The sequence below is a fragment of the Semicossyphus pulcher genome, unplaced genomic scaffold (genome assembly GCF_022749685.1).
Source record: "Semicossyphus pulcher isolate SPU_LCO1_2020_fin unplaced genomic scaffold, fSemPul1.0.p SCAF_15, whole genome shotgun sequence".
In the NCBI taxonomy this organism is placed as follows: domain Eukaryota; kingdom Metazoa; phylum Chordata; class Actinopteri; order Labriformes; family Labridae; genus Semicossyphus; species Semicossyphus pulcher.
The window spans coordinates 19,529,388-19,543,174 of record NW_027211659.1 but is presented as its reverse complement, the minus strand read 5'-3'; the positions used below and the strand labels follow the sequence as shown (position 1 = coordinate 19,543,174).

The window sequence follows — 13,787 nt, the reverse complement described above, 5'->3', positions numbered from 1 at the left end:
ATGATAACATAGCATGTTATAACATGTTATAAAAACAAATAAGTCATTAATCTCTTGCATTTCTATGTAAAAAGCATCACACTAAAAGACACATAGAGAGCGAACTTAAGGCAAAATGCCAGAATGAGTGGATTCAGTGAAAATATTACAAGAGAGAGCTAGCTTTCCAATGTCTGTTCTTCTGAGATGTTGTCTATACTTCCTGGTTTAACATGGACCCCTCCTTTCCAAAGGTCACAGAACAGTTGCCCATCAAAATATCACAATATCGTGTCACACCATATTATTTCCATTTTTGGGACAAATTCATTTTGATCAGAGATGACACAAATATTAGACCAAGACTTTAAAACTAAAAGACTGACAAGTAGACATCTGTGTTATCATTCTCCTTAATGAGTAGAGTTGCATTACTTTTTCTCTGTTTTATTTGAGTTTGAACTTAAATGTGAAAAGTGCTTTTCCACCTGCATTCTGTCACTTCATTAAGAGAATGCTCTGAACCCTTTCATCGCATTGCCTTTGGGCAGTCAGCTTTTTCTGTGAAGGCCACAACTCAGTGGAACGCCCTGCCTGATGACGTTAAGAGCTGCAGCTCAGTCAAACAGAAAAATCTGTAAAAACTCAACTATGTAAACACTGATTTTATATGACTGCTTTTAACTTGAGAAACATATTTCCTTTGCTGGTGTGTGTGTGTGTTTGGTTGTGAGAAAGGGTGTGGGTGTGAGATATTGTTTTTATTGTGGTCTGGAACCACAAAAAGGCCATGTCACGTCATCCACCAATGAAACAAAACCGAAGTACTAGCCAGTATATCAATACCCTATGAATTTCAAGTAAAGTTGCTTATTTAACATAAGCAAGTATCAAAAGATCAAATTGTGATGACTAACAAATTAATATATTGCTGACTGGCTGGAGTATAGTTCAAAAGGCCCATCTCCTCCAAGAGGGGATGGAGACGCTGCATCCATCTTCATAAACAGCCAGGATATTTCAATGGTTTAAAACATTTTTTTGTTTATAACTGTTCTATTGTGGCCGCCAAACACGCAACAACTGCCCAAAATAGATATGAGCTGCAAAGTCGGAACAGAAGCAAATTCAAAAACACATACAAAGGCCAAAACAAATACAACTCACATGTTCTACAAAGGAAAACATGCTGCAAAAAAGCCGAAACAAATGCATTTACAGCTAATGTGCTGCAAATACTTAAATTCGAGCTGAAACGGCAGTATCGAGAGTATTTAGCTTCCATATCGTGACGTATTTCCAAGTGAAACAGCAGGCGGGACATATCATTAGAGGGATTTGATCGTTGAGAAGTGGGTGTAGACGTTCTCCACAGCGCAGTAGCTAGCTAACTGACCGAGCGTTCTTGGTGCTCTGCGGTTAAATGTTGCAGATTGAACGGTTGAAATTGTTTCGTGCTAACTTCAGTAAGCACGCGTGAAATTTAGTTTTACCGGGGAAAAAAATGATCGGATTTTGATATAAGAATACGAAGAAATTGATTTTCTGTATTCTTTTTGGCCTATATTGTCAAATAGATGCACAATATTACTGGGGATGTGATCTAAAAGGATTAAAATTAAATTTTTCATTTCACCTCGACTTGAAACGATGCAGTCACAAACAAAGAAAACAAGTGGTGGAACAGCTTAAGTTTTTGACGATAGAGAGAGAGAGAGAGAGAGAGAGAGAGAGAGAGAAATTATGCATCGTTTTTATTGTTTATTGGACCAAAAAAAGATGGTGGTGCCAGAGCGGAGTGTTTTGGGGGGCTAGGTGTCACTGAATTCTTTGCAAAAACTCTTTAAGTTGTGGGAAAGAAAACAAAAAGTGACTAATTTTGTTGAAACTTTATCATATTTTAGCTTTGGTTTCTGGTTGCCTATTTACCATAAAAAAATAGGCAATTGAAAAGAAACCATCATTTGTAGTAACCACCGCTTAAGTGTTGTTGGCTTGTTAGCTCATTTAGCCATGCATGCTAGAAGTACTTATTGCCAACTTTGCCCACTGTGTGAACTGTGCTTGGAGTGTTGGCATCTACACTGTTAGCTAGTATATGAACTGAAAGTTCATCGTGTTACATTTTTTTCAACAAATTGTCTCTTTCTTTTATGTTTGTGTCGCTTGCTTGTTAGAGGAACAGTTTTAAAAGGGTCTCCTGAAGTGTACTGTAAGGATTTTTAGAATTGGTTAATAAATACATTTGAAATTGATGCCTCCATATGACCTACAAAAGAAAGCAGATAATTAGTGGGAAGATTGACTACTTCTTTATAGTTATGTTTAATGCCTGTCAATGCTGCCACAGAGTTGGATTTCAAAAAAGCAATATACAGCTTGCAGACCAAAAAAGACCATAAAATTGAGTCAATATCTGGATGGCAATTGCTGGATTATTGCAATTCCCTATTTTCAAGTCTTCAAATGCTCATTAGCAAGTCCAAAATGCTGCAGCAGGTGTACCAACAAGAACTAAGAAAATATATTCCTCCTATATTAGCTTCTCCGCACTGGCTCTATGTAAAATCTAGAACAGAATTAAAAATCCTATTCTATGGACTATGGACTGCCGGGGGATATGATGCACTGAGCTCCTGTCACCTCCTCTATCTTTCTATCTGTATGCTTTCATGTCCCATTAATGCATGTTGCTAACTATATCTTCCCTGGAATTTTGTGCTCCTTTCTTCCAGCTTTCTCTGCATGCTACAATTACACTTAATACTAATAATATTATTATTGCTGTTATTGCTAATATTAGTCATTTATCCTCTTTGCCTGTTCAGTTGTCTCTATCCACGTCTCTCTGTCTGCTTCTCCCCCTGACCCAGTTTCTTGGCTCATCCAGTCACAGTTGGCTGGATGGCTGTTCACCAATAAGTCTGGTTCTGCTCAAGGTTTCTGCCTGTTTAAAAAAAGTTTTTCCTTGCCACTGTGCTTGCTAATGGTGAATTAATGTTTTGTATCTGTAAATAATATCACAAAGAGGAAGGTCTACCAGCTCTTTTTTTAAAGCATTATGAAATCAAATCAAATCAAATCAAATTGTATTTGAATAGCGCCGAATCATAACCAAAGTTATCTCACGACACTTTACAAAAAGAGCAGGGGCCAATATTACGAAGCAAGTTCAACATACCCAGGGTAACTTTTCCTGATCTGGCTTCACTTAACCTGAAAAAGGCAATTGCACGAAACGGTCACTGACACTGGTTAACAACTGGATAAGTCAACCCAGGATTTCTATGAGCACGTTCACATTAAAGGGGCATTGTTTGGAGCAAATGACCAATCTCAACACGGGCAAGTCAGCTGATAGGCATATTTTACAAATATTTTAGCAAACTATGATTTTAGAAAGATATGAAGAAATTACACATAATCCAGACTAAATTCCAATTCAGCTGCAGCTGCTGAATGCAGGACGGATGAATAGCAAAAAAAAACAAAAAACTTGCAGACTGTAAATGACCAAATTTAATATCACTGCTCCATCATTAGAGCACAGTATATTTATTATTACACTCTTTTGTTACATTACATTAATACATTGGACCGATGTATTTTTGTTGCGTCACTGACAGATTCTACCTTATTCTCTCAGTTGCATCAAACGGACCCATTGAGGAAATAAAAATGAAAAAGTCTATAAAACCATAATTCAAAGCAATACGAATGCTAGGCTACTTAAGGCTAAACTAAACTCGGAGATAACCCTGAGGTTACCTCGATAACCGCAAATCCTGCTTAGTAGTATACCCCACCGGTCTAGACCGTACTCTTTGTTATGTTATTTAGAGAGAGACCCAACATGAATCCACCATGAATAGCACTAAGCAACAAGTCAAGCAAGTAAAAACGTCCTTTTAACAGGCAGAAACATCGAGCAGAATCAGACTCATGTTGAACAGCCATCTGCCTCAACTGAATGGGCCAAAAAATGGGATAGAAGGAGATGCAAGATAGAGACAGGCAAAGAGAGCAACAAGAACATATGTTGTTGTTGCTCTCTTTGCCTGTCTCTATATATGGACAACATATATCCTTGTTACATCAACAACGACATGAGATAACTTTTGTTGTGATTTTGCACTATGTAAATAAAAATTGATTGACTGATAGTAGCTCAGGAAATTAAGAAAGCACTTGCCTCTTGTTTCCAAACCATTTCCACAGGCTTCTCCTGGTCCAGATAATCCACGTCGAACTGATTCTGGAACCAGAGTACAGCTGTGCCACTTGTGTGTCCTCCACCTGCATGGAAAAAAACATAGACAAGATAGAAAGACTTTTGCATGGTAATTGCAACTTAATTTGCAAAGCAGGCCAATAATAGTTATTCCTTAAGCGGACAAATTTAATCTGGTAACACTATTTACATCTTATGACAGCATCTGTTGTGGAATTCACTTGCTGTATGAAAGTAAATAAATCTGTTCCCTCTAAACACAGAATTTTTAAAAAAATGTTTTATTAACTTGATATTTTCATAATTTACCCCCCGTTAAAAATCTCTGTTATTTTGAATGTAAATATATTAACTAAATGCATTAACTACAACAACGTAACTATGTATGTATGTATATGTGCATGTAACATAGCCAAAGCTGTAATTAAGTAATTGCTGTTAAAAAATTGTTATTGCTATGATTGCCACTATTTTTCATTATCAGTTACTATTCTTATAATTATAATGATAATAATTATTACTATTATTATTATTATCATTATTATAATTATAGATTAATATGTGTGATTACTATTGTTATTATTATTATTTATTTGATAATTTATTTATTTTTATCCCCACCTGCTTTTTTCATGATGACATTTTCATTTATGATTTTCTTTGGTTACTTGGATTAAAAATATCCATATCTCTTATATACACAATTAAACATTAGTGTTGAGATGTGATGGAGACAGGGTGGGCAGGGGCTTCGTGACCGGATGTCTGGTGGTATGGCGGGGCATCTGACTGGGGCGGATGGAGAGTGGGGTTGGCGGGGCCTACCGCTGCACCAACACTTTTGAAAAGCGGGGGTGTGTACAGTCAAAAATAAATAAATAAATAATAATAATAATAAATCAATAATTTAGAGAAAATATATTAATTAATAAATTAAAAAAATATATATAAAGGCATGTGCTCCCTCACTGGACTGACTCCCTACCAAAGGGTCTGGGAGTGGTCCGTGTACAGGACGGGCCATGAGATTTGGGCTGTCTCTGCAGCATTCACCTCTGGGCCTGGGTGCGGCCCCGTGTATAGTACGGCTTATAATAAGACTGGGTCTGGGAGTGGTCCATATACAGGACGGGCCATCGGGCCATGGGATTTGGGCCGTCTTTGCAGCGGGCCAGAATACAAATACAATAGCATCACACCTAGTTATTCATTTCCGTATTTCATTCACTTATTTCTGTGCCACAACTGCCCCATCTGTCCGGGATCCTCAACACAAACTGAACTCATACAAACATCCAGCCACACACACACACACACACGCACGCACACCACACCAACACACACACACACACACACACACACACACACACCACACACCACACACACCATACCTGAGCCACACTAATTTCTACTCCCGGACTGTAATGATATCAACACTTACACTCTGCTCACTCTTCTATGCTATTGGTTTTAATTGTTTGTTTGTTTTGTTTATTTGTTTGTTTTTTCTGTTCAATGTCACTATCTTGTTTGTCATGTTAATCCACAAAAAAACACACACACAAAAAACACAGTAACCCAACCCTCCTAATGAAATGTATGCAACACAAAGTTTCTAATTAATAATAATTATAATAGTAATAATAATGATAATAATAATGATAATTTCCTATTGGTTACAGTAAACAGGAAACCCTTTTTTCTGCTTTTTGCATATTTTACAGTACATTCCATAAAGATAGTATAGGTTGAAATATCAGTACAGGTGTATAACTGGATTGATTTGTACTGGCCATGGGAATTGTTTAAATAATCCTTGGAGGAAAGAATTGAAAAAATGGAGGACATTTGCTTTAATAGGATAATTTATTATTTATGATATATGTCAACCATCTGTTCAGAACATGGCAACTGCAATGCATCCAAAATTGTACACAGGAAGCACAATAAAAAAGAATCGTCCAGCACTAATTAAAATTAAACCTGGTGTATATTGTACATATTGTAAGTGTTACAGCTGTATGTGTTCCCTGTTCTGTTTGTCCCTTCTCCCCTTCTGTTCTCAACTCTGCAGGTGAACCTAATTGCAATGAGGTGCACCTGGCCTTGGATAAGTAGCCTATTTAAGACACCAGCACTGACATCAAGAGAGGCTTCTGGAGTGGGGACTGCTGTCAGACTGGGATTCTGTGTTGTGTTATGGTTGTTTTTTAGTTTACTTCAGTTAATGATTTGGTTGTTAGTATTGTCTTCAATAAATCCCTTGGTTTTGACTTTTTTAAGGTGTTTCCTATGGGTTTGTTGGGTCAATTGTGGATAGTTGTCACCCCCATAGGGCCGCCTTAAGGTGGGGCGTAACATTGGTAGGCCTATACTGCTAATCAGTTTCAACACGTCACATGCTGTATTGAACCACAATCATTTTAAGCCAGTAATACTTCGTAAAACAAAGAAAAGGATGATTATATAGGATGCTTTTACCTATACACTGGACATGCAGGAAGTGATTCACACTCTCTCTCCTCATACAGTGTGTCAGGACACTCTTGACCTCCACTTGCAGACCTCTGAATGATGGTCCTGTACCGAGACTGTGTGGCGACAGTTTTATTTTCTGTTGAACATGAAACACAGTCTTCACAATAAGGATGTGTTCAGTTGCAGATTACTTGTACAGTTGTATTTAGGTGAATGTTTCACAGGAGGAAAATAAAGTTAAATGGTACTGAGACAAATTGGTGCCACATAATGTCAGGTACTGCAATTAAAGGGAGACACAATATTGCTGGTGCAGTTGAATATCTCATAGACATTTCTTAAAATCGAGTAGTCTTAAAATTGATTTCATCCTGATTAGCCAGCCTTAGTGGCTGTGAAGTCGTCCACTTTACTGCAGTCAGTTTTCAGACATACCACAGTGTAATAGCTTCATTTGGCTCATGTTCAAAGCCTCATTACACAACACTAATTACCAACATAGAAAATGGTGCAATTAAGAAAGTGATTACATCATCAAAAGACTCAATAGACGAAAGCATATTTACAGAGCCGAGATGCCTGCTCAATTCTTTAAAAAACAATTACATGGTTTTTGATTTGCAAGATCCTTACAGTACACGTATTGAGGTCCATTAAATTTTCATTTCCCTCTTGATGTGTCGGTTTAATGGAAATGCTACTTAAAACTGTCATTTACACTTAAATGTAATCATTGAAAACACTAGAGACATCAATGGAGGACTCCTTTGTATGGCAACACTTAGAACTGGTGAGAGTTGACAACAAATCTGGTGACATTAAGTAAGGTTGACTAAGTTATCAACATCGTTGGCCACTGATTTGTTTGTTGACGCATTGCAGAAGACTTGAATTAAGTTATTTGAATATATGATATATGATAACATTATAACAAAAACAATATTATTTTATGATATTTTAGGGGAAAAAATGTTTTGTAATTATGTAATGTGTGTGCAGATTATGATTGGTTCACTCAAACCACTCAACCACTATGTAGGCTATAATTATCAAACTAACAAACAAAGGAAATGTTGCTTATTGACAATTGTTTGCAGTAGTTAAAGGGTGTTTTCTCCATCATGTTCTCTATCTTACTTTTAAAAGGTTGTGAAGCTATTAGACAGGCATGACAAAACTTGAGTTTATAGAAATTTGCGAGAAGAGGTACCTGGCATACAGGTTGATGGGCAAGCTGTCCATTCACTGAAGGGTGTCACAATGCAGTCTTTTTTGCAGGGAAGCAAACAGGGTTGGATGGTTTCTGGACGAGCAGAATCTGAACACCTAAACATACAGACAAACAGTGGTCTTCAAATCTCTTCATCACCAAGCCAATGAATAAACAACGTACTAAATCTCCCTGGTAACAGGACAGTGCAGTGAAATGGCTGCCCTGCCCTTGACATCACACATCTCCCCATGGAAAACATGATTGATTACATGTCTCCCTGCCTGTACGCTTAGAGTGTTTTCTCAAACATTCAGCTGCTCTATAAACGCAAAAAAATTCCTAAAAAGTAACTGCATAATTTGCTTGTATTTTACGGTTCACAATTCATTGTCAGTTTTGAAAAACAATTATTTTAAAGCTGCAGTAAAAAAAAAAAAAAGGTTGAAATACACTATGTGTAAGGTGCAGGGGCTTTATGCAATGGCAATCCCTGACTTTATTAATAAAGTGTATCAATATTTCTGAAACAAAGCATTCCATCCTCTCATTCTCATAACTCATAGTGGTGGTTTGGATATTTTACTACTCCAACTTGAGCTGTATGTCTCGAATTCCTCCATTTCTTTGGTGGTGTCATTTCCACTAACTGACTGTTTGTAACTGACTTTCCAAGTTAAATTAGTTAAGTGCTGATTAGCTGTGGAATTGTGCTGTGCATTCTCAAAACAGTCAGTACTACAACTTTTTCAGGTAAAATTTCCTCTCATTTTGAATCTTTGGTCTGAATTGGGCTTCAGGATAACTTCGGGATTTTTCAACCTAGACCCTATTTTCCCATGTGTTTGTGTGTAAGTGACTAGTGGAGACAACAATTATTGAAATCGATCCAGTATTCAGGGAGGGAGCACCGGCCGGAAGCCGCAAAATGAGATACAATGTAACTAAACAGGGCACCGCGCATACGCCAATATACAGCCACTAAAATCGCTTGTTTTTGCTATTGACAGGCTCAGATAGTTATTATAAGTGTCTGACAATACTGTGGCAGCCATGCTAATTTACCTTATGCTCTCTGTTGTTGTCTGTAACCAAGTCTCGCTCACGGAGAAGTCTCGTGCTGAAATGTCGTGCGAGACCGTAGTTGTTGCAGGAAGAAGGAGAGAGCAGTGAGAGAAGACGAAGACGAAGAGGGAGAGAGGATCTTCAGCCATGACAATCTTTTAGATAGCACTGAGCAACTCTTTCTGTACTCCAACACAACAAACGGCACTTCTCCCTCTTCGTCTTCTCATTCATTCATCCGTAATAAAAGTTAGCAGGGGAATAACTGATCGTGACAAGAGGTATTTTTTTAGATAACATTTAATAGAAATGAATCTGTTTTTGCTTCTTTTGATTTTTAGACAACTTATTTTTTTTCAGATGTTGACTCAGAAAACAAACCAAATCTGCAGTTATTCACTGCATTTTATATATTTTAAGACAAGTTATGATCAATATTTCGTTCTAAACGATCACAGGTTGTCAAATACCAACTCATTATACCGACGTTGTTTATAGTATGTTTTAAGGCGCCCCTGTAAAGTCTGTTTTTAAGGTCCGCTTCTTCCTTTCTGCGATATGAAACTCCGGTGATGTTGTGAAGTTTCACATAAGTCCGATCTGCTGCAGCGTCCATCACTTACTGATATCTAATAAGGGGGCATGTCGGCCAGTAAAAGACTTGGAGGCTGTTCTTGTGTATCCTCGCTTATTGCTCCTCGGAACTCCCTCCTCTCTCCTCGCTCCTCCGAGCAACGATAAGAGCTTTGAGACGGTCCTCAATCTGGCGGCTCTGGAACTATTTACGGTTCGGGTGAGGAGGGAGGAGCTATCAAATAAGAGACTTGGGAAGCAGCCATAGTTACAGACAACAACAGAGAGCATAAGGTAAAATAGCATGGCTGCCTCAGTGTTGTCAGACACTTATTATAACGATCTGAGCCTGTCAGTAGCAAAAACAAGTATATTGGCGTATGCACGGTGCCCCGTTTTGTTACACTGTATCTCATTTCGCGGCTGCCGGCCGGTGCTCCCTCCCTGAATACTGGATCGATTTCAATAATTGTTGTCTCCACTAGTCACTTACACACAAACACATGGGAAATAGGGTTTAGGTTGAAAAATCCCGAAGTTATCCTTTAAAGAAAGCCTTTACTACATTGCTGTGTGTATGAGTGTGTGTAAGTGTGGTGGAGGGGCTTCGCCCCACCCTCAGTGAAATCAGACACAGAGTACAGGACAGGTCTGAGGTGCTGGGGAAAAAATTAATTTAATTTAATTTTTGTTTTACATTTTTCACAAATTCCAGAACATTCTGTGTTAGCTGATTCCCTTTTCACTATCAGATTCTGAAATTCAGTCTGTTTTTCCTCAATCAAAACAGAGCCAAATGTATCCAAATTGATGGTGATCACCCCAGTTACTCAAATTATATTCAAGTTATTGTCAGGATCAATCCCCATCATTTGGTCTTAACACAGCTCCTAAAAGAAGCAATCAGAAGAACAAAATAGAAATCATAAAAATGGGGCAACACATAACAAAGTCATGTTAGTAGATTAAAACCAAGAAAAATGTGTAAATTGTAATGTCACTATTAAATCAGACCATTTGCTACATCCCCACACAGGCTGGAAAATTAAAGTAAGGGGTAGAATCACATGTAGGAGCACACTAGTCTACCTTCTAAAATGTCCTTGTGGCTTCAGTCATGTTGGTAAAACAAAGAGGGAACTAAGAGTTTGTATTTCTGAACATAAAAGCAGCATCGGGAACAATGATGAGAGGTCCCCTGTTGCCAGACATGGAGTCTGTATGTTGAGGTTCATGGGAATTGAGTATGTTGGCCCACTACTGGGAGGAGGTGAAAGAGATTAGAAACTCCTCCAGCCTTTTGGATTAATCACCTGCAAACGGAGTTTCCTGGTGGCTTAAATGAGGAGCTGTTATTTTCTTATAAGTTATAGACTTTATTGCGAGTGCTGATGTCTTTCTGCTTACAATGTTAAGTTGTGTAGAGTAAGACATAAATTAATTTAAATGAATTAGATCTGCGTTTAATATAGTTGATGGCAAGGTAGAATAGGCTATTTCAACTTAAATTTCTCATCTCCTCTCTCACTTGTATTTGGGGGCTCAGGTTTTCGCCAAGCATATGGCAGAATAAATGCAGCTGAGCAAAGAAAAGGCAGGGCCTGTTTATGAGCAATGCATCCTGGAATATGTTTATTGCTTCAAATGACTGTTTTGATTTACTATCAACATTGATTGGACATTCACATAAAATGTGAAATTAAAGGGGCCATATCTTTTGAATAGATATTCTCATATTTTCCAAGGGTTTCACATTTTTGGGTGTTTATTGCTCACAGTGAAAAAGTGAAAATTGCATAATTCCGTGTTTTTCCAGAATTACATTTTTAAAAAGGTAGCCTCTGAAATTGGCTATTAAGAACAGCTGCTGGTTTCTATGTAGAACCTTGCTTTCGCTGAAATCAACCAGCCGTCATTCACCTCAGACTGCCTTCTTGCACTAGCTTGTAGTCAAGTCTTCAAGATTTCAACGTACCATTCCGATACCTCCTGGTGATTCTGGCTCGTACATATAAGGGTGAATAACAAGTCCTAGAGCAGCCATGTTTTCTACAACTTTGGAGAGACAATCGGCGCTAAGGTCTAACCTTTGAATGGCAGGGAGAAGCTCTGAAAAATAATTCAATTAAATTATGTGTACATTTTTTAAAACGAAACAAACTCTACCGTGACTCAAAAGCACAGTAGAATAATAGAAAATTGATTGCATAGCTAAACTACAGTGCATACGGAAAGTATTCACAGCGCTTCACTTTTTCCACATTTTTTTATGTTACAGCCTTATTCCAAAATGGATTAAATTAATTTCTTTCCTCAAATTTCTACACATAAAACCCCATAATGACAACTTAAAAAAAGTTTGTTTGAAATTTTTGCAAATTTATTTTAAAAAAAAACCGAAGAAATCACTTGTACATAAGTATTCACAGCCTTTGCGATCAAGCTCAAAATTGAGCTCAGGTGCATTCTGTTTCCACTGATTGTCCTTGAGATGTTTCTACAGCTTAACTGGAGTCCACCTGTGGTAAATTCAGTTGATTGGACATGATTAGGAAAGGCACACACCTGTCTATATAAGGTCTCACAGTTAACAGTGCATGTCAGACCACAAAACAAGCATGAAGTCAAAGGAATTGTCTGTAGACCTCCGAGACAGGATTGTCTTGAGGCATAGATCTGGGGAAGGGTACAGAAAAATTTCTGCTGCTTTAAAGGTCCCTATGAGCACAGTGGCCTCCATCATCCGAAAATGGAAGAAGTTTGGAACCACCAGAACTCTTCCTAGAGCTGGCCGTCCCTCAAAACTGAGTGATCGGGGGAGAAGGGCTTTAGTTAGGGAGGTGACCAATAACCCGATGGTCACTCTGACAGAGCTCCAGCGTTCCTCTGTGGAGAGAGGAGAACCTTCCAGAAGGACGACCATCGCTGCAGCACTCCACCAATCAGGCCTGTATGGTAGAGTGGCCAGACGGAAGCCACTCCTTAGTAAAAGGCACATGGCAGCCCGCCTGGAGTTTGCCAAAAGGCACCTGAAAGACTCTCAGACCATGAGAAACAAAATTCTCTGGTCTGATGAGACAAAGATCGAACTCTTTGGCGTGAATGCCAAGCGTTATGTTTGGAGGAAACCAGGCACCGCTCATCACCTGGCCAATACCATCCCTACAGTGAAACATGGTGGTGGCAGCATCATGCTGTGGGGATGTTTTTCAGCGGCAGGAACTGGAAGACTAGTCAGGATTGAGGGAAAGATGAATGCAGCAATGTACAGAGACATCCTGGAGGAAAACCTGTTCCAGAGCGCTCTTGACCTCAGACTGGGACGACGGTTCATCTTTCAACAGGACAACGACCCTAAGCACACAGCCAAGATATCGAAGAAGTGGCTTCAGGACAACTCTGTGAATGTCCTGGAGTGGCCCAGCCAGAGCCCAGACTTGAATCCAATTGAACATCTCTGGAGGGATCTGAAAATGGCTGTGCACCGACGCTCCCCATCCAACCTGATGGAGCTTGAGAGGTTTTGTAAAGAGGAATGGGCGAAACTGGCCAAAGATAGGTGTGCCAAGCTTGTGGCTTCATATTCCAAAAGACTTGAGGCTGTAATTGCTGCCAAAGGTGCCACAACCAAGTATTTAGCAAAGGCTGTGAATATTTATGCACAAGTGATTTCTTTGTTTTTTATTTTTAATAAATTAACAAAAATTTCAAACAAACTTTTTTTAAGTTGTCATTATGGGGTTTTATGTGTAGAATTTTGAGGAAAGAAATTAATTTAATTCATTTTGGAATAAAGCTGTAACATAACAAAATGTGGAAAAAGTAAAGCGCTGTGAATACTTTCCGTATGCACTGTATGTCTCCTTTAAAGTGGTAAACTAGAATATCTCAGTTTCGTTCTCTGATGGTTACTTTCATTTTTAGACTGTATGCCTTCATCTGAGCATCAAATTTGTTTCTTTTTCTTTGGATTTTCACTTATTTTTGAAGTTGTATCTGTAGTCATCAATCTTTTCTTTGTTTATTCAGCCATAGTAGATTACTGCTAAGTCGCAACACTTGCAGAGTCTGGAAAAGAAGCATAGTCTACCCTCTCTGGCAGACCAACCACTGCTGGGTGATGAAAAACGCGTCACTAACTGGGCGTCGCTTGTGATTTTTTCTGCAAAACTCGCACCAGACACCAAGTTCATAATACTGCAAATGCAAAGGCTTTCATCAGTGGGCCATAGGCTCAATCACCATTGTGTT

General features: G+C 38.5%; 1 protein-coding gene across 1 annotated transcript in view; it reads right to left on the bottom strand.

The window, feature by feature from the left end:
- thsd7ba (thrombospondin, type I, domain containing 7Ba) overlaps positions 1-13,787 on the bottom strand; it is a 184,926-nt gene that overhangs the window by 71,901 nt on the left and 99,238 nt on the right. The window contains exons 10-12 of the mRNA XM_069663300.1: positions 7,899-8,014; positions 6,692-6,824; positions 4,172-4,275 (exon numbers count right to left, since the gene is read on the bottom strand). Coding sequence (XP_069519401.1) covers positions 4,172-4,275; positions 6,692-6,824; positions 7,899-8,014 — 353 coding nt within the window. The remainder of the gene's footprint in view (positions 1-4,171; positions 4,276-6,691; positions 6,825-7,898; positions 8,015-13,787) is intronic.